General features: G+C 38.6%; 1 protein-coding gene across 1 annotated transcript in view; it reads left to right on the top strand.

The window, feature by feature from the left end:
• LOC104466227 (partitioning defective 3 homolog) overlaps positions 1-21,830 on the top strand; it is a 122,199-nt gene that overhangs the window by 6,151 nt on the left and 94,218 nt on the right. Inside the window, exon 4 of the mRNA XM_010079579.1 lies at positions 15,387-15,644. Within this exon, the coding sequence (XP_010077881.1) occupies positions 15,387-15,644 (258 nt within the window). The remainder of the gene's footprint in view (positions 1-15,386; positions 15,645-21,830) is intronic.

Raw genomic sequence — 21,830 nt, 5'->3', positions numbered from 1 at the left:
CTTTCCCTAACTGTGTATTTGCTTTCCTTTGTGGTATGTCCATAAGAGAATGCAAGTTCTTTGGGGTAGTGGCATGTACAACTAATAAAAGACAATACAATAGCAACAAAATGTGTGAGGTGCTTCCTTATGTTTCTGAAAAATTCTGATGTTGATTTGGTCCATAGAGACTAAATGTTTTTGCAGTTAGCTTGCAGAGAGTTTCCTTTTGATCCTGTAAAATAACGATGTTGGATACATGCTATTAATGAAGAGTACTCTTGCAAATTAACTGAACAATCCCTCAAAGTGCTTACTAGGAGACAGAGTAAAATGTTATTCAGTGTTGGTTCATAATGGCTGCTATTTTAACATTGTTTTCTGTGGTTTTTTTCCTCCTCAATGTTTTTAGCAATACAATTCACTTGCTCTGTTTTACTTGGTATTTGATACTATATACCTCTATAATGATGCAATACTTTGGGGAAATAGGTTAGATTTAATGAATTTACTGTGTATGAGAGGCTAGGAGCAAAAATCCTTAGGGGGTCAGAGAAGAAGTGAATGGTCCATTAAAAAATCAATAATGCCCACAATTTTATGGAATTATTATGCCTTGACTTGATAATTTTAATAGTATTGTGCTTACAATAGTATTTTATCTAAAATCTTAAAAGTAGTGTTCATATTGATTATGAGACAAATAAGCAAATTAATGATCTTCAATTTACCATGATTGAAATGAATTAAATTGCCTTTTATAAACATATTATTAATAATAATTCCTTATTAATGAGCATATCTCTTAAGCTGTATGTGGTATGTGTTTACTGACAATCTTAAAGTAATTTTGAACAGAAAATGAAATTATCTAGTTTGAAATAGAGGCAGCTTTCAGTAAAATAGACTACTGAAACAATTAGGAGCATAATTTGAGGACACCCACCAATCTTACCAAAATTGCTGCAATGGCAGTGATCAAAACCTTAAGGCAAAACTAAGTAATAAGTTTTCTGAACTTGGCCTTGTCTCTCCTAAGAAATAGACTATTCTGCTGAGTCTTGAAGAAGTTGAACAAGACCTGAATTCAGTTAGCTGTATTCCTGTGCCAGATCACAGCTGTTTTATTTATCTGCCTCTCTTTGCCCTGCTGTCATCCCATCCGTCACTGGACTACTAAAACTGGGCACCACTGAGATGGTACCATTCACTTGGATGGACTGAAAAAAACAGCCCTGGACCCTTCTTGGTTTTGTTATAGAAGGTCTTCTGTGAATTCCAGAGTCTTCTGATGCATCTGTGGTTGACCTAAGAGTAGTGTCTTGAATTTTACAGGTGCGTGGGATATCTTGAACTTTCAGAGATGCTTAAAACTCTTATAGTTTCACACAGGCATTGCTATGCAGGACTTAAAAACAGATTTTGAATCTTTTGTGAATGACCAAGATGAATTACTGTTACAGCCCAGTTAGTTTTCATATGGATGGTCACCTTCTGCTGTGCTATTGGACCTAAGCCTTTGGAAGTTTGCAGACCTTTCCACTTTAGAAACTCTACATCTGCTCTTCAAGGGCCTCCCAGGATAAGGTTTTATTGGTATGTAACCAGTGTGTCCATTGGTGTCCTGCAACCTGATTGCCCTGGAATGCTTTTTGACTTCTTCAAGACCCTGTAGGCTCTTTCTTAAGAGATGGGAAGACAGAATCGTTCAGAAAACCTACTGCTTTTTTCTTCTGGTTTTTATTGGTGGCCATTGCTGGAGAGAGACACACCTCCAAGAGCAGGCTCTTATACCTTCGTCTCTCCCTCTTTCACCTTTGGATTTTTCCTTGGATGTCTTTCTTTTTTTTCCCCTCTGCAGCTTTGTGTTCATTACAAAATAAACTTTCAGCAAATCAAAAACCTTTGCCTGTGTTCTGCTCTTCTTCATCTCAAGCATGTCTATTCTTGACATCCCCCTGGCATGGCCATGCATGCCAGCCCTGTCTTCAGCCTTGGACTGACTTCTTGTAGCAAACCAAGTCCTCCTCAACCCAAACAGCTTTACTCTTTGTACCCGAGCGGTCGATAATGGAGGAATGATACAAACATACTTTGTTGTGAAGTCTTCAACAAATTCAGCTGCATCCAGCATAGCTCACCATTAGATAATGCTTAAAAGATGAAAGTTGCAATTCTAATGTAATCCCTTGATTCAGAGTATGTGATCCCAGCTATGGGCATGTAGTGCTTGTGCTTTAATCTGCCTCTAGAGGCACTTCCTCCTCTTGAAAGAAGAATCTACAGGATTTTTTCTCTGTTTGGTCAATATGCTGACTTAAGAAGCTTTACTAATGTTCTATAAATCTCTGGGCTACCATAAAAGTATTTTAATCTTAGTATTGTATTCTTCCTCAACTTCCACTGAAATTGATGCAAAATCAGGTGCTTAAACACCTGTGTTGTGAGGATCAGTATTGAGATAAGGAGAAACCTTTTGGAAGAGAATTAAAGAGCTGTACTGGTGGAAGCACTATGACAGAGGCTGCAGAAATGCTGGGAGGACGTTGGAGCAGTCAGATGGGGGTGGCTTTTGGAGCTGGGGGCTTCCTTTGCTTTGAAATAGCAGCTGTACAATTCCAGTCTCTGCTATCTTGTTGGAGGAAGATTAACGCACAGCAAAGCAATGCCGCACTTTGTATGTACATATGTATAGTTATCATACGTAGGAAAAGAAACCTGCTTCTTTGCTCGTTTCCCCCCTTTCTGTTTTGGAAAACATAACCTTTTGTTCCGTTAGGTTACAAAGGGAATTAGATTTACATAATTCCGCTGTTATTGTTATCCACGTCTGTGGAAATGTCACCAGCGCTGGCACTGCTCACGCCATGGGACCGGCGCCCACTGGCCAGGGCGTGGGTCCGGGAGGGGGAGCTGCTGGCACGGCCGTGGTGCTGGGATGGGGCTCCAGGCTGGAAACCTCCACAGGCCTTCGCATGGCAGAGGCAATCTTAGCACCTTGCTGTCAACTAGGGCAAAACTCTGTAATGGGAACTGGGGAGATGCTTTTAGTGGCTGGAGGCAGGAGGCAATGCTGTTGCAGCTGCCAGAGTGTGGCAGAAAGAGTGGGAGAGATGACAGAGGATCTTGGTCCTGCAGAGATGCTGTCTCTGTATTGGCAGATTTGCCATTACTTTTGAAGATCAATCAATAGGCTGACAACATTTTTGGTGTGAACATAAACAAGGCTACAGTTTCAGTGTGTGTTGTTCATGTAATGATTTTTCCTAAATTTAGAGTGAAACATACTGTCTGTTCATTAATAGTTGAAATAACATTGATATTTTTTGATGAAGGATTCGGTCATTCCATAAAGTATTTCCTGTATTATATGTTTCCTAAGGGTATAAGGGTCTTTATCTCCAACATATAATAAACTTCATCTTTCTCTGGTGCCATTAAAGCCACAAGCCCTTTGTTGTAAAAGTATACTAATGAATAGAAATGTTACAACAAGAACAGAAGTCTTCTGTTTTCCCTTCATCATGCATCATCCATTTTAATTAGATGAAAGGATGGTGAGTACTGTGACAAGAGTCTGGAATTAAAATCATTAATTGATGTCAAGCTGACGAGAGACTACTAACATGAATTTACTGACAGCAGGAAAGAAATTAACCTTATTACTCTATTTAGTACATTGGGGCTATTTATTATATTTTCCTGTGCAAGTTCAGTGTGTTCCATTTATGATGATAAAGACAAATAATTAATAAGACCTACATAAAGTTTTATTACCTCTTATCAATGAAGTTTACATGAAAACCACCATCAATAACTTACAAAAACCAAACCCACCACATCCCTTTAATCAACATAACTCATCAAAACCATTACAGCAATATTTTTGATATTTCAAATGAGTGTAATGAGCTATGCTCTTCAGCCAAGGAGAATTGCAAAAGTGATCCGACTTAAAACCATGCCTTAGTTTCTTAATGTCAGTGTTGCAAAAAATGAAACATATTTTCTCCAGCAGTGACATTGATTGGAATAACTGTCTGTTTTGATCATCATTGGAAGGTCAGCCTAACAAAGATGATTTTTAATATTAAGCATCTTTATTCTTTAGATGAAAGAGTACAACAGTGTCTTACAGAATGACAAGCAGCATCCTATAGATAATTTGTGACCCAAAGGTCATAATAAAAGAATAGAGGGGAGGTCATCCCGTAGTAAAGGCCATCTGGAACTGTTAAAGTATCAGATGGAGTAGGGGGCTGAACAGCAGGACACTCTTGGTGTCTTTCCAGATTTCCCAGAGAGACCATAATATTTTTATTGGAAAACCCCAACTTTCTTCCCCTTAAGCAAAATATTTTCATCAGTTTAATCTTACTTTTAGGGAAAAAAAAAAAAAAAAGAACCATACTGTGATAGGGAGATGATTTTTGTTTCTTAGGTAGCCAAAGTGTTTTCTGTGTCTTTAACGCAAAGGTTCAGCTGTAGTTTTGCTGCTTCTGTATTTTGATGCCACTTAACAAGTTTCACAAGAACTATTAACCTCTAAATCCATTATTACTGCAAACATTCAGAATGTAAATATTTTCTGAAGTTACTTGTGTAAAATCTTTTCTGATAAATCTTCCACCCCCTTCCCAGCCCATAAGAGAGGAGAGAAAAAATTCCTCTGTGAATCAGAAAATCAGAGCAATGTGTTTCTCATTCTCACTTATTTTGAGATGGAGTCTGCTTGTCAAGGGATATTCCAGTTTTGCTGAGATTTGTAGCATTGTTTTTGGCAGTGGTTTTTTTACATAATGGATGAGGGTGCAGGATGTGAAAACAAATCATTGGCAGTAATTTTTGTAAGAGAACACAGAAATGAAGCATGAGAATATTGAGCTTTGGAAAAACATTTCAGACCAGTTCCACTTCATAAAAATACTGACTTTGGGAGATACATAAATTGAAGCTTTTGTGGAATAATAGTTGCTGAGGTAGTTTTTTAAACAAAGCTCCTCATGTTCTCTAGCTACATATTGTGAATAGAGAGATTTTAAGACATCGTGCTAAAGTATATTTTCTCTATTATTCCTCTACTATGATTCAAGACATTGTACTGGGAAGGTCTGACCAAGTCTCTTGCCATATATTTAAAAATATATTTAAAAATTTACATGGTCTTTATAATATTCTGAGTTACAAAGTTGGTTAAGGTGTCTTACAGATCATACGAGTTCAGCAATCTGTAAGAAATTTCAGTTCTAAGTAAGAGCACTAATATTTTGTGTTTCACTTTTCAGTGCCAAGAAATTAAGGATAAGGCAGCAGCGTGTCCTCTGATGTCCCATAAACTATGATGTTATGGGTAGAGTTGCTGTATTTGAGAATTAAAAAAAGCTGTATCACAACTACTAACTTAGTGAACATAGCTGCAGCTGAGTTAAACAGAACTGAAAACCCATCAGATTTTCCAGCCTGTGCTACAGGATTCTTAACAGTAAGATAAAGCACTAAAAACACTCTTCTTTTCTAATTCTTCGATACATCAGCAGGTATTTGACTAGCTGGAAAGACACCTAATAATGTATTCACAACAGGCAGATAGATCCCCCCTCCACACCACAGCTGGAACTTTTATTTTATAACCAGTTACTAAAACAAACCTTTTAGTGGGTTATAAGAAACCTGTCTCTGTCTCTGGCCATGCTGTAGATTTATGCTCTCGCTTAGTATTGTGACCCAGCAAGGTTTTAGAAGTGAATCCTGAGAAGTGTTGTGGGTGCTAATTTGTGGGTCCTGAGAAAAGATGTTGACTTATAAGCTATATTCTCTGTTAGTGGGGTTTTTTTTCTTTTGCTTTTCTTTCAACTTCAGCATATGAAATTCACATAATCCCTTGCTTTGTTGTGAGGTTTTTCATTGTATTTTTTTTGTCACTTCAGACAGTTTCATTTTCCAACTTCAAGATTAAGCAACTTTACACATAGTACTGTAGAAACACAGGATAACAGACCTGAAATAGAGCTAGCAGCAGAATTTTATACCCACTTTTGTTACTAGACTTCAGCCAGGGGAGGGTTAGATGCTGGATAGGCTCAGCTCAACCAACTGATGACAGTATTGTAGCTGGGCATCCAGTTACTGCCTGCAGTATCTGGGAATGACTGATTTGATATATGGCGTGATATATAGTACCATTTGATATATGATATGCCTATGTCATTTGTTTCTTGCACATATGGGAACAGCTGCTCCCTACACATGTAACTGCAGAATTCAGTTATCACACACCAGTGCTGCTTTTTGGCATTGTTCTCTAGTTGGGGAAAATAAAAAAATTCTAGGGGAAGAAGTGGTCCAAGAAAGCCTGTGTGAGAAAGGAAACCAGGGCTTTTAAAGTAAGGAGGGATGGAAGGAGGAGCTCTCCCAAGTTGTGTTTCAGCAACAGCTGAATCTCATGATCTTCTTCCTTTCTACTTCAGTCCAGCAAAATTACTAAATAGGAGACTGGAGCTAAGTTAAGCTAATGTTGTCATAGGTGTAACAATCATCTCTTCTGGACAGTTTTGTAATGCAAAAGAAAAACTAAATTCCATTTTGCTTGCAGACAGCAAGGACGTTCTTTGATGCAACATGGTTCCCAGCAGGATAACTGTCCCAGTTGCCCATCTGGGTGATCTTCCACTGCTGGGGTCACTGACCCTTGGATCAGATGTGAAAATAAGGAAAGAAAATTTCGGTCATGGTAGTGTTTGTTTTGGAGAAGAGAGGACCTGTACTGCCTATGTATCTGCTACATTCGGCTTTGGTTGACATGTACACTTTAAAAAAAACTCAGCAGACATACACTCCACCCTGAAATGCTGTAGACTGTTAACTGCAAAGTTAAAAGCCCCATTGGAATGTAAGCAAGGTGGTAATTTACAGATGTTTTAAATCAAAATAAGCAAGATTTTCACTTGTTTACTCCAAGATCCAAGAAAGCAGGTTTGAGATACTCTGCAGGGGTTGTGGGGGGAGAGGGTGTATCTTTACTTTAGAAAGAAAAGGGATGAACAAAGAAGGTCAGGGGATAGGGAAAGGTAGGCGTGAAATACATGAGAGATTGCACCAGTTTAGAGGAAATTATTCTGTTGTCTCCTTTCATTTCATCAATGTCACTTGGTTTCAAATTGGTGTTTGCATTTCATCTCCTTATGTGCATAATATTTACTTTCTCTCCTGCATTTTTTTCATTTCTTTACATCTTCATTTGTATTTTGCTGCCTTCTTTAATAGGTTTCTTTATAAAGCCCTTATAGAAATGAGAATGTTGTTCTTTTCTTAATGTATTAGGGCACTTATAGTAATCACCTTATCACCTTTAATCTCCCCCCCACACACACCATTTTTTTATTTTAACTACAGCCCTCCTGGGTTGTAGCTCATTAAAGGTTTTTGAAATTCTCATGCATCTCTTCTGCATGTGAGATTTGATGAGCGGGGAACTTCAGAGAGACAGTAAGTACTATCCCATAGTCTAATTGGCAGATAGGCTGTGATTTTTGAAGGAGAAAGTAAATTAAGACTGTCTGATTATGTAGATGCATCTCTTTATTTTCAAGGTTGCGGACAGCTTATTTTTTTTCTTTTTATATGTAGTCTTTGTTATGTTTCTCTGTTGTTGTAGAACCAATAAGTAGGAAATATAAGTGTGTAAAATTTCTATGTTGGTGCAGAATTATAGATCTGGAAGAGAGATCATGTCACTTTTCCAAGGTGGTATCTCCTATGTATGCCATTCCTGCAAGATGTTTGTTTCTTCATGGTTTTTTTCCGTTTATAATGACATAGACTCTGCAACTTCCCATGGCAATCTTTTCTGATACCTTTTCATTAGAAAGTTCCCCTGCCCATAGTATCTAGTCTCAAGTATTCTTGCTGCAGTTTAAATACCTGGTACCTGTATTAGAGATGGAAAACATTATTCTTTTCCTCCTTGTGTATCTGTAGACTGCTGTTATGTCCCCACTCTGTGTTTTTCTTTTCCCGAACAGCTCTACATTGCTGACTCATGAGTATCTGTTATTCAATAGAAGTTCCAGATCCATTCCTGAAAAAGCAACTCATAGATTTTTCCCCTACTTTTAATTGGGATGCTTAATTATTCCAACTATGTAAATTACCTTCCAGTTGCTATTATTGGGGTTAGTTCTATTTTTGAAGTCTCCTGTGTCTATTTTTCAAGAACATTTAAAATGCTATTGCTTTCCTCCAAAGTTCCTTCATTTGGGTTTTCTGCAGATCCAGCAGTTTCCGAATTAATAATGAAAAACCTGAGTAAATTCAGAGGCCCATGTAGAAAATGTCTTGATCCTTCCATCTAGCGTGGCTATGACTTGCTGAGAGCTACTCTCTAGATACTCTGTAGGAAATGCCTGGTTCAACCCATTGCATCCATCCTGTTGCTGTTTTTCTTAGCCTGGATGTACTGTTTGTCCTCTGTTCACAGCACTGTTTGCTGTGTTGTAGAAGGAAATCCCACTGACTTGACCACATCTGTTCTTGATAAATCTATGGTGGCTACTGTTCATCCCATTGTCTTCTCCATGCTTACAAATAGTTTGTTTCAAAGGGGATTGAAGTTAAACTGATGAATCTATAATTCTCCTCCTCCTCTGAGGGATGTTTGACTTTTTCTAGTCTTTCAATACTTCAGCTGTCCTCCATAGGTTCTCGTGGTTACTGAAAAAAGTCTGAGACTGCTGAGACTGTTGTGTATGTCAGATGAAGTTCAACTAGCTTAACCAGTTTCTAGCTACTTCTTTTGCTGTTAGATTGGAGATCTTTTTGCTGTTGGTGGCAGTATCAATTGTGCTGGCCACCTGCTTGCAATCAACCACTTTAGTGAAGACAGATGCAAAGAAAAAAACCATTAAGCCTTTGGTCTCCTCAGCATCATCTGTCAATATCGTTCCCTCACTACTGAGCAGGGGAGCAACCTTTTCTTTGCTCTTCCTTTTACTGCTAATGCAATTACGCAATGATTTATTGTTATCTTTAAAGCTCCCTGCTACTTTTATTTCACGTTGTGCCTTGGCCTTTCTGATTTTGTCCCTGTGTGCTTGTGCTTATCCATAGCAAACTGACCACATTTTGTATGTGTTTCTTCATGTGTCTGAGATCAGAGGACAGTCATATTTTAGCTGGTTGGCAACACATGTATGTACACAGGAGCTAAGGCAGAACTGTTAATTTTTTTCATTTAATAACTTGAAAAGGGTTGGTCTCCAGCCTTCCAATTTAAAAAAAAAATATATATATTTACCTAGCAGTATTTGACTTTTTTTTTAAAAATATGCTAAAGATTTGAACGAAATGGGGGGCAACTGAGGAAGAGGAGATGTCATTCTTGTTTACAAGCTACCGCTCTTGCTGCCCATGATTATCCATTGCCCACAGTGATCTTTTAGAATGATTTTCCCAGGAAAGCAGATGGCCTTGCTGAGAGATGGTTATAACTGTGATAACTGACTAGCTCTAATCATGAAAAGAAAAGCTAAGTGTCATATGCCGGTTCAGAGGGAAATCACAATAATGCCTATAATCAAGGTACCCTCATTAGAAGAATAGTTGTCAGAAAAATTCTGCTTGGATCCAGGCAAAGGTCAAAGAAAAATACAGGAGAGGACAAACTCCCATATTGACTTGATTGCCAAAAATTAGAAAAAGGGCCATTAAAGCCCTGAAGGCAGTTGAGGAGAGGGGGAGGAGGAACAGCAAGACCTGGCTTAGTTGCTGGTGCACTGTGCCTGTGAGGTATTTTTCACCAGCAAAGGAGGGGGGAACAAATTTGACAAGATTTGGCTACTGGCCAACACACCTCCTGACCTCTTTATTAGAAATTATATCTGGCAAAAAATGGACCGAATGTGTTCATCCTGTCTGACTAACTTAAACAAGCTGACTGACTTTATAAGCGTGTTGTTGTTTTTCTCTGTTTTCAATCCATCATCCTGACGCATGCCAGTCTGATGGCAGAAGAACTGAGAACTGGCAGTGGTGAGTGGCTTGTCATTTAGCTTCTATCCTTACACAATGCTGTTTCTATCCTTAATAAACATTGCCAGCCATCTCGCATATGTGGAACTGCAAGCGTTCAATACTGATTTTGTAAATGAGTGAGCCTCAGTGGGAAAGACGAGGTTGTGGATTATCACTTGGGCAATAGCTGAATCCTGGCAGCAGCAGGAGGATTAATTGAATTGACCAAGCAATTGCACACCAGAAGTAGCAGCCAACTTTGTTTCTGCTCTTATGGGAGGACATTGCTGCCATTGCAATGGCAAATGTAATGTATTAGCCATGAAAATTCTTCTTACGCTGTGGTCATCACTTAAGATAAGTAGGTGATTTTTTGCAAGGATCTGAATCTACGTATGAAAAAATCCTAGGAAAGGGACTGAAGCTCCCAAGAGACTGGGAATATATTTATATATATATTTATAATTTCACTCCTATTACTATATGAAATCAGGGTGGATTTCTCTTCTTTTCCCAACCTTGCATATTCAGTTTTACTCACAACAGCTCTGCCAGCACCACAGATTTGAGTTTTCTGTTGCTGGAAAAAGTTAAAGTTTAGCTCAGACAGAACTGCTGTAAACATTTGGTTCAGGATGGCATATGTCTTACAGGCTAACATAATTAATTTAGTATCTACATATGAGCTACATGGCTAATGCCCTTTGTGGTCAAGGGAAGGGTACTTGGCACAGTTGGTAGAGCCTGGAGAAGGGTTTGGCATCACCTTGGAACAGCCACATTTCTGCTGTTCAGCTGAACTGCTCTCCAGACCCTTCCAGCAGCCACCTGATGTGGCTCTTCTGGGAGCCCAAAACATACATCGACACCTAAATTGAGGTGTCTAAAATGGTAGCTGCCTTTATCTGGAAGCTGACTGTCACTCAAAGACTTTTGAAGAGGGAACGATGTGGCTTCTGTTTGCTGGAGACAGCAGAGCATAAGCTTTTTCCTTATTTCTGTGACCACCATTTCATGTGCATAGGAATCGCTATACGAGTATGTCTATCATTACTGGATTAGCTTGCAATGAAAAGCTCTCCTAACATTTATAGGAAGTTTTGCAGCTAACAATATTGTCATTTGAAGCAGTCATCATTATCTTTTGAATTGAATGGCACACAAATGCATGAGGATAGTTGATACTTTACTGAACATTATAATTTGAATCTCAAAAGAAAGACAGTAAGTAGTTGACATTTTCAGTATTAACACTTCAGCAAGAGGGTTTAGAAACTTCTTGGGATAGCTTTTGTATTTTTAAAATTTCAGTTTCATTTAAACACTGCAAAATTGATTAGCAGTTTTTTTGCAAAATTCTTTGAAGATGAAAAGAATTATGTGAAACATAAACATTATTATTATTGTTAAACCCACACAGAACCCATAGGAAGGTCATAAATCCTCAGAATTAGCTGATCTGAAATTTCAGACGTATGCATTTTTATTGTACCATGTCATGAAGGAGCACAATTCAGTGAAGACAGCTTAATACACATATCCACATTGTGAAACCAAGGCACTGTGGTCAAACACTTCTCCAGATACTGGATTTCAATAGCAGCAGCATTGCTGATTAAGGCTGAAGAACAGAGCAAATTCCAGGTTCTCGTCTGTGCTGCACGGTGTATTTACATAATCATTTTAGTCTTTCCCACAATAGTCTGCACTGGCATTTCCCGTATGTATACTTAATTCAATATATGCTAGCAAATGATTTAGGCCACATCATGCATATACACACACAATGAGAGGGGTCAGCATAAAAAATAATATCACATTAAGTTCAGATTCTTAAATGAAAAATATATTGAGATTTTAAAACTATTATAGTTGCAAAAGGGATACTGCAATATTCATCTGATAGCTGTTATTCTTTTGAAGAATATGTCTGCATATTTTCCCTGGTCGTTTGGAGACGTAATGTTTAGATAGAGTATGTCCTGCAGAAGGCAAAACCAGAACTGTATTTTAAGCAATGTTCAAAAAGATGTTTAGTAATCAGAATACCTATACTTATGTTATGTGAAAGTGATAGGACTTGCACAGTGGTTTAAACCCAAAGCACAGACAATTAATTAAGAGAAAGAAAAGAACATTTTGGGTGTCAAGATAGTCAGACATCTTTTATGTTTCACTTCAGGGTTGTCCTTGGTTAAATAGTACTTACTGCAAATGGTTACAGGGTACTTTGGTTATAATTAACAGGAAGATTTATAATGCATTTAGACTCTGATTTTTAATACTGCGTGTGTGTATTAACACATTGTATTAGCAATTGTAGAAAATATTCGAAAAAATCTCCTGGTGGATATGAATGTAATTACTTCCATAACACTTCAACAATCAGTTCTCTTCCACTTGAATAGGAATAAGTATCCCTCATTGAACCATGCATGGGAAAATCTTAATGTTCTTGCTGCAAACAGTGCTGTGCCAATAAGCAGATAAATGAGAAAAGTTGGTTAACATGAAATAGGAGACACTCATGTTTGCACCTGTGGAGAGTGATGTGATATTCATGGCCAAAAGTTAGAGAAGTTCACAGGTGTGTCTCATGGCAGCCAGTGTAACACTGACGCTAATATCGCAAGTTATTACCACATAATTCTGGTTTATAACTATGTCAGTTAACAGTGTTTTCTTCTGACTGAATTACTCAATGCCAAATTATTGTTATTCTGTTAGATTTCATATACTGAAATTTTGGCTATCTAAAATAAGATGGATTTTTTTTGGCTCAAATTGGCGTCAAGAGTGTTTCGATATGTAATGATATATTGTCCATTGAAATTAAAATTAAATCTACCAATATCTGGGAAATTTCTGATTTCCTTTGCTTCTCCCATTCAGAGGGCAAATATCAACAAACAAATGCATTCCTCTACAGGGTAATTAATACAGGACTACAGATTGGAAGTGAAATCTGCGGAGAGTAATCAACAACCACAGGTCATTTTCTTGCCTGTTTTTCCTTCTGCACTTCCCAAGTGATTAGGGTTGTAACATTTCTGAATTACAGTTTTGGAATATAGCACAATGTAAAACACATACTTTTATTTTAAAAAATAGGCATGCAGAAACAGAGTTCAAATTTGAAACGGATTTTGGATTTAAATCAGAGTTGTCCTTCACTGTAGATTGCTGAAATTGTGGAGAAGCCTTTTTCCCCTGTTAAAATAAAGAGCAACAGTAAGGAAAAAAATAGTTTTGTATTTGCAAAATTGCAAAATTAAAAAATCGTGTTGGATTAAGTTAAACTTTCTCAGATTTCTTCTATTAGCCCTTTTTTTTTTTTTTTGTGGTATGGTTGTTTTTCTTTCCTATGTGACTGAATATAAGTGAGAGTAGTGGTGCACAAGTCAGTAGTAGTAGGCATAAAAAGAGGAATTATGCTTAGGTGTAGCTTGGGACATGTAAATGAATCACTGAACCATCAATGTAGATGGCACTGGCTCTTGGAGGGAGTTCAGCCCATCAGTTGTATCCCAAGTCAGCATCCTTGGTCAATACTTGCAGGATTTGGGGGGAAACTAGGTCTGCCTATTCCTGCCATTCTCCTATTCCCTTCTTTTTCTTATGGCAATCTTCGTTTGCATAGGAAAAACGACTTCCTTGGGACTCAATCTGATTAAGACACTTAAGTTTATACGTTCTCATAGCAGCTCAGGGCTGGATTCGTATGCTTGAACACAGACATCTTCTGTTGTTTGAGTATCACAGTCTCTGAGCTGTCAGCAGGGGCTGGCAGCTGTGACAAGGACCTACCGGAGTCCTTCTTGCACAGCTGCTGGATGTCCCACAGGGTTACCTGGGTATGGCAGGTGGCTGGAGCAGCTGAATCAAAGCTGGGTACCCAAGCTCCCAAGGAAGACCTAAGCAACAGCATCAAAAGCATCTATAGGGCGACTCCTTTCACGCTAGGACACACCGGCTGGCATGGCAGATGCATAACTCTGGAATCTGCTGACTCGTGGCTCCCTGGGCTGTCCAAGGGAGCCTGCACACGTAGCTGGCGTGCTCTCTGCTACTGCAGGCACTCAAATCCTGACCTCTTAAACTGCAGCCAGAATCCCACCCTTTGTGTATCCCCTTTTCTTTTCTTTTTGCAAAGACTAATCTAGATTGTGGCTAAGTTTAAAATTTCCCCAAATGTCAAAGTTACATAACTTTAAGGCTTTTCTATTTTCAGAAAAGACAAGGTTTACTTTCAAAAGAAGCAGAGGCTTTGAGTGGGCTGCTCTTGTTAGAAGTTGGTGAACAAGCCGTCTTTGGAAATGGCACATAAGAGAGGTGCACAGAGCTGTAGTCTGAGTGGATGGATGCTGTCACACTGTGTAGCCATGGCTGGACTAGATGAAAAAGGAGCACATTTTACTAATGGAAGGGAGGAGACAGCTGAGTGCTTCATTTTGAAATGATGACAGAGCATTAAATTGGTCTGGGGAGACAATGTTGGGGGGTGTTTTTTTCAGTTCACTGTGCATGTGTGTGTGGAACATCAAATTTTCTAAAATGCCAAAGAAACTTTGAAGCCCAGATCAAATTTTAGTAATAGCTTTGTGTGCTTTTTAAAATATGACCTGTGCTCAATTTGTATTTGTCGGATTCCTAAATGTCATCTGTTTTTATCTGTCACTTTTTATCACACAATTAAACAAGTGCACCACGATACAAAACCCCGGTACAGCATCACCTTTCATTTGTAACTTTAACATAAGGCACATGTTGTTACTTCCTGAGAAGAAACTGCCTACTTTTGAAAGGTGCCAGATTCAGTTTGTTTACATTTTGAACAAAACCTGCACATTTGAAATGATTCATACAAGAATCTACTTCTGCTGTTTACTGCATGCATGCATACATAAATATATATATGTGTGTATGTCCTATCCTTTAGGAAGTTTTTGAATTGTGAAAGAAGTAGATTTTTGTAGTATTGGACCAAGAAAGTACATTAAAATTCCTCTCTGAAAACAGGCATTAGAACCATTAAATGTGTTAGGTTTTGATAGAGTGCAATACAATATGAATAGTGTCAGGCCTTTCTCAGACAGGCACAGGCATCCTAAGATGCATGAAACAGCGTTTACCAACAGCTATAGCTTGTCATTATTTAACTTAATAATGAAAGAAAAGACAGTGGATAATCAGACTTCTTCCTTAAAGACTAGTGTTGATTGTAGCGTTGCTTCGATCTAGGCTTCAATATCCAAGGTAAACCCGAGCCTCCATGACAAAGTGAAACTGGAAACACTTCAGTGGTTTTCGTTAAGATGGGCTGCCTAAAGCGTCTGCTAACTGCTGCTTTCAAATGATTGGGGGGGGAAATTAGTTTCAGCCTTCTTTTAATTTTTCAGAATTCAAGCAAAAACTCGAGAATTTCGAGAGAGACAAGCTCGTGAACGTGACTATGCAGAGATACAGGATTTTAACCGGACGTTTGGCTGTGATGCGGACCCAATGTACGCTGGCATTGCTTCCTATGATTCTTCTTCAAATAGTGGCACAATAACACTGAACACCCGACCACAGAGTCCAAGGGAAGGGCAGACAGTGGAAGCCTTGTACGCCCAAGTGAAGAAACCACGGAATTCAAAGTCTTCACCTGTAGACAGGTAGGCACCAGGCATCAATCAATACGCTCTTTCTAAATCCACCATGGTAATGCTTTTGTCATGGGAGATGACCGTACACCAATTGGAAAGTCAGAACTGCATTTTTATTAATGACTTTTAAAAGCCTTTATGTAGGAAAGTATTGAGCTCACACAAATCAAACTGTAACAGAGCAGGACGTGAAAGTTATTTTCTGCAGAGACACTGCTTTTCTTCTCGTTCTTTAGATGGTTTGGAATTTTGGAGTCACCATTTGGTATAATTCAAATTACGTTCAAAGCTGTAATGTCATCTGGTTTATTTGTCAGAACTCTAATTGATATGACTGTGGAATACATCATTTCCAACCTATTCATGGCAGTTACAAAATCTCTTGAAAGATCTTACTTTTTAAAGCAAAAGTAGGTTAAAGCTTACCTAGATTCTAGTCCTACCATAGTCCTGAACTTCAGTCTAACAGGTGGAGCTTTTTGATTACAGACCCAAATGAGTAAACTCCAAGCTTGAGTCATTAGTTACTCCCTATTCTCAGGCTGTAGCTTGTGATTTATACTCTTGCTGTGGTTACTTTATCTGAACTAAGTCATGCTTGGTTTTGTGCTGAAATTGGGCAAAATTCTGGTTTCTGTCGATGGAGTTTTGAGCTCATTTGAAAACCTGAAGATAAAATAGGCATGTAAACTAACATAAAGTAGAAATAACCAAAGGCAAAATTCACAACTTTTTTGTACTTTAAAAATGAAAATACATCTGTTTTCTTGGCTTACATCTATGATCTTGTTCTGCATTTTCTCAGCTTTACAAAAACTAACACTGAAATTCTAGTGCAGGAGGTATGGTTAACTCATTCAGAGGTTATTAATTTAGCTCGTAGTAAAACCACTCGTTGTTTTGTTTTCTACCCCATTCTTTCTGGAAGAAAAATACTGGACTTTCAGGTAAATATGCAAAACAATGTCTTTGGTTGCAGTGTTAGAGATCTGTATAGCTCTAGACTGGCATTCATCTTGCATAGTCTGTTCTGGGTGGTATTTGGTCTTAAGGAAAGTAGGTGTCATAGAATCATCGAATAATTGTGCTGAGTTCAGCTAATTGTCTAAAACTTTTTAATTGAGTACTGAGATCGGTGTATTTAACTCTCCACTAGATCTATTTTGAAAAGTTCTTTTACATAATATTGGTAAAAATATATCCTCTAACATGACAAATAAGAGGATTTCATATGCATTGTTGAATGCATACATTTTAACTAAAATTCAGTAGTGAAACTGCCTTTTTATTGTCTCAATTGCACTGTTCTCTTGTATTGCACTGTGTAAAAGGTCTCTTTTTCATATAAAATAAAAATAATTTATATATTGTGGTTATGTACATTATTTCAGTGAAGGAAGCAAAATAATTTTAAAAGATGACAGCTTCATCCGTGCCCTTGAAATTTCTTATTCCTTAGCCTTATATTGACTGGCGCTTGTATGCCCAGGTGCCTGACATTTCAGCCCTTTTGTGCCTTTGGAAATCAATATAGCCTGGTTGGATATAGCTGCCACGTGGTGAGTCTCACAGCTGTTTTTGTTAGAGCAAAGGCAGTGTTTCACGCCAGAGCTGAATGGCATCAATGTCACATCAACAAAAAAAAACGAGTCCTTTGATGCAAACCTGGCACAGCAAAATATAAGATCTGTGTGACCTAGCTAACTCTGTGTGATTGCTGATAAAAGAGCCAGGAGAGAGTGAGTAAAACTGAAGATAACGGAGTACGGGGACAATCTGATGTTAATCATAAGGGTAGGACTAAAGAGCAGTGTGGCAGTCTTGCACATTCAGGCTGCTCCTGGTGCGCAGAGGGCCCCGTCTCTCACAGCTGGATCACGCTGTGACAAAAGGAAAGACCTGACACACACAATGAGCTTGAGCAGAGGGAGAAAACACAGGTCGGGGACTAGAACTGGGGCAAGAAGAGCTACCCCGAGTCCTGTGGTAAAGCAGGGCACACTTGGCAAGACACAGCTGGAAAGAAATAGGCAGTGCAGATGAAAAAATATTATTATTTACTAAAAATGTCCTCTAAAGTACCTGTTTGGGGGTCTGAGGCATGACGTTGTCTAGTGTATTGGGTTTCCTTCCCTTTCTCCTCACACTTTTGTTAGCAACCAAACGGCAGAGCTGGTGAATCCCACCTGGCTCCAGGAGATGTTTTTGGAAACACTGCAGCAACTTGCACAATCTCAGGCTTATCTTTAATTCTCCCAGAAGTCAGATCTGTACCTCAGACCCGCTGCTGAGAGATCACGTTGCCTGCTTTGGCGTGGGGGAGAGACAAAGGCTGGGAGGGAGCAGCTTTCAGTATTCGCAGACTTGTGTGAAGGACATCTGGGAGCTTGACCCTGCTCAGCAGGAGAGCCTGGATTGCAGCGAAGCTATCTTCCCAAGGCTACTCTGTGTTTTGCAGGCTTTTCCTTAGATATATTAAGAAAGTGTCACCTGAGCATCATTTTAAGAAATAGTTGTGGCTGTGTGGCCCTGAGATACTTGTTAACTGTGTTGTCTCCCCATCTGTAGGATACCTGCCTCCCCACCCCATGTGCATCACTTCTTGTTTCTTGCTGTCCCTTTCCAGCACTGAGACCTTCCCCCTTCACTGGGCGTCTCTCAGGATGCTCCTTCCTACATCAATTGTCCAAGTGCCTCTTCATGAGGCTTTTCTCCAGGGAGCTCTCTTCTATACAGTCTGAATCATCCTAATAATGCTACAAGGCATTTGAAAAGAAATAGTTGCTTGCATTTCTGCATCCTTAAAATATTTTGTTAGCATTCACCTGCAGTGAGTGTTATTTTCACTGTGTTTTACCCCTTTGCCCTGCCATCCTTTCCTTTCCTCTGGACATTTCAGAGGTTACCTGAATGGAAACAGTCGCTTCCAGTCTTTGTGGATGGGAAGGGAAATCACTCGCAGTGTGTTAGCCTCACGCTGAACTGCCAGGAGCTGGTAATGGCCAGGCTGTCTCAAATCTTTAGCACGTTCATATTAAACGCAGTATTGTTTATATGGGAAATGTTACTTCTATTACAGTTTGGTGGTTAGTGCCAAACAAAATTTGACATTTAAGTATGTCCAAAAGGTTATTTAAAAGTCTCTTACAAAGAAGCCTATAACGATATGTCCCATAATAGTTTGCATACCATTGCTGAACACTTAGGACAAATTTTTCCTTAACTTGCAAGAGAATTACTGCGCCTGTGTGTGAGGCCTTGTCAGGGTTTGTTTCTCTTTAATTTTCCTTCAACTTCTCTCTTATTTTCATCAACACATGCCACCAACTGATGTAAGTTTAACTGTGTCATGGCATATGAATGATAACAAAGTAGAGGATAAGTATGTAAATTGCTCATCAGAATAACAGACGATTTTATTTTATTTTTTGCAAGTTTAAGAATATTATGAGGACAATGATTGTAGTGCTTCACCAAATGATGGTACCGTCAAGTTGTCAGGCAGAGGTCCCACAGTAACCTAATTTGAAACCAGCATTAGAACTGTTGTCTTCATTCTCCTTCTTGGATGTATTTTATATTTGCATGTATCCCAAGCACTAAAATTGTAGACAGATAGATAGTACAAAATGGTAAGAAGAACATGGTTCTTCCTTAAACAGTTTGTCAGTCTGTTCTCTAAATTAGAAAGTGGATTGTATAATGCCAAAATACAGCAAAGGAGAAAGAGATGTTAACTTACTCATTGGAGACCTGCATATCTGTATGTGTGTAAATGACATTTCTTTACCCATCTTACCAACAATAGCTATTAAAAAAACCACCCTGTAAATAGTAAGCTTTATTCAAAAATATCCTTACAGGACTTGAAGCTATTTTACAGTTGCTTTAATGCAGATTTTTGTTGGGTCAGAGTTAAATCATTGATGGATACTGGTGGGGTTTGGAGGGGGTATTGTTTGTTTGGTTTGGTTTTTCAGTGACAGTTATTATTTGTTAAATGGGTAGTTTAAATATGGGAGGTTCTTTATTTTGCCCTTCTTATGTAACCCATACATACAAGTAGCTCCTGTGAATCTTGAAACACGTTTTAAATTCTAGTTATGCTAGTCATAGCAAGCGTAGCACTCACTACAAAAAAGTGGGTTTCTCTTCTTGATCCTAGAGAATGAAAGCAGATTCTCTTTCTTAACAGAAGAGGAGTTTGTTGCTCAGAAGAAACGATGCTTTAGCAATAAATAAATAAATAAATAAATAAAATATGTTAGGAGTGGTTGATGATCAGTATAGCTGCATGTACATCAGTTGGCCTTGCAACATTAGCTCCATCCTATGTATTGATAGCTTACAGAGACAGGCTGATGAGAAGTTTTTCACTTCTTATGTTAGGCATTAACAGAGCAAAATCCAGGTGGAATGTATAATCTATATTTATTTTACAGTTCAGGAAAGAAGTGTCTTGAGAACTGTGTTCTTGTGGATAAAGCTTCTAGCTTACCTGGAAAATGTCTCTAGTCTGTTTTGCATCATGCAGAAGAGAAGCTGCACTACTGATCAACAGTGTTTTTCATGTAGATGACAATGATGCTATACAATGGGGTTGTATAGCCATCACCTGACATCCGTAGCTGAGCACTGGTGTAGAAAGACAACTCCTAATGGACGTTTACTAGCTGTCACTCTGTAATCATTTCCCACCATGAGTGCATTGTCCTGAAATATAATTGAAATAAAATAGGCACTGTGCTGCTGTAAATCTAAATAGCTTGAAAATAGTAGGCTAGACTCCCCTAGCTTGCTGTGGACATTTTAATGGAAACATAAATACCATAATCATATGCTTTTTGCATGCATTTTGCGAATAAAAAGAAAAAAATGTTCATTTTAGAAAGGGAGACCTTTAGGAACTGGTTTTCTTTTCTATCAGAATTGGAATCCAGTCATGTCAAAGGAATATTTGGGAACTGAAAATAACCCTACTTGCTTTAACTGTCATCTGTTCAGTGTGAAGAGGCAAGATGCTGTTTTTAAGGTCAGGCCACATACTTTGCTTGCTGCTTTTCCAAAAAGAAAGGGAAAACATTGTATTTAGATGTTAACTTTTATTCACTCGGTAGTATCTTTATGCTTAAATTGGCATGAGAGCAATGAATCCTAGAACCTGGAAAGAAACACTCTAAGATGAATACATAAAAAGTGAAATAAGCAGACCCTGTCTTTCTAGTGTGTGTAAAATAACACTTAGCAATATCAGAATGGGCTATTTAAGATATGAGCTGCTATATTGCCATGCCTAGATAAATGTTTGTTAAAAAAACAAGGTGCTTGTGCAGCTATATTAAACTTCTTTATTAGTAGTGTCAGTCACAGGAGTGTCCTTAAGTCTGTGGGACCATCTATGCACAGGAATCTGAGCTTACTGCCAGGCTCACCAGAGATGGAGATCGGAGTTATTACTCAGGATGATGCATTCTGCAAATGCTAGGACGTTTCTTGTTTCTTAAATGAAAAGATTTTTTGACTGTTCTGGAAGTTGACTTGAAGAGCGCTATCACAAAGGGAAAGGCCACGGCTCTGTAAACCGTCTAACCAATGACATTTAAAACCTGCAGAGCTGTGCAGAATGCTAATGACCTAGGTTGCGTAAGATTATGAGTAAGCTCTTCCCACCTACCTGTTTACTTCTGTTCGCTGATGGGATAGTGTTTTCCTGTGCTTGGATCCCTTGTTCTTTATTGTTTATCACCTGTCATCAGAACCTATGGATGGCGTGCTGTCAGGGGAAGGTACCGTTCATGTGGGTAAATACGCTGTAAATACTTGAATAGGTTGCAAGCATTGCAGAGCAGGGGCTGTTTGTTATCCAGGCTCCGTAAATAATCAGTAATGTTTCATAAATTAATGTCAGTAGGTTTTAAATTTTTATCTTCCAGTGAGTGTCACCTTTCTGTGGCATAACGAAACTTCATTCCTGTGAGAATTTGGCTTCTGGCAAGACTTTCCTAGCCTAGAAAATGACACATATGCCACTATGGGATAATCAAACAGGCTTTCCAAGACAGCCTGATGGAGAGCAGTGGGTTAATGAAGTATTTGCAGTTCTCTAAAGTGTAAAACTGAAAATAATACTTGGAAGTCATTGTGGTATTTTTTCTCCTCTCTCTGTGATAACCCAAAGAAGGATTAGTTAGAGCC

This window comes from Pterocles gutturalis, unplaced genomic scaffold, assembly GCF_000699245.1.
Source record: "Pterocles gutturalis isolate BGI_N339 unplaced genomic scaffold, ASM69924v1 scaffold11004, whole genome shotgun sequence".
NCBI classification, from domain to species: domain Eukaryota; kingdom Metazoa; phylum Chordata; class Aves; order Pterocliformes; family Pteroclidae; genus Pterocles; species Pterocles gutturalis.
The sequence above is the reverse complement of the archived record's forward strand: the minus strand, read 5'-3'. Positions and strand labels throughout refer to the sequence as shown.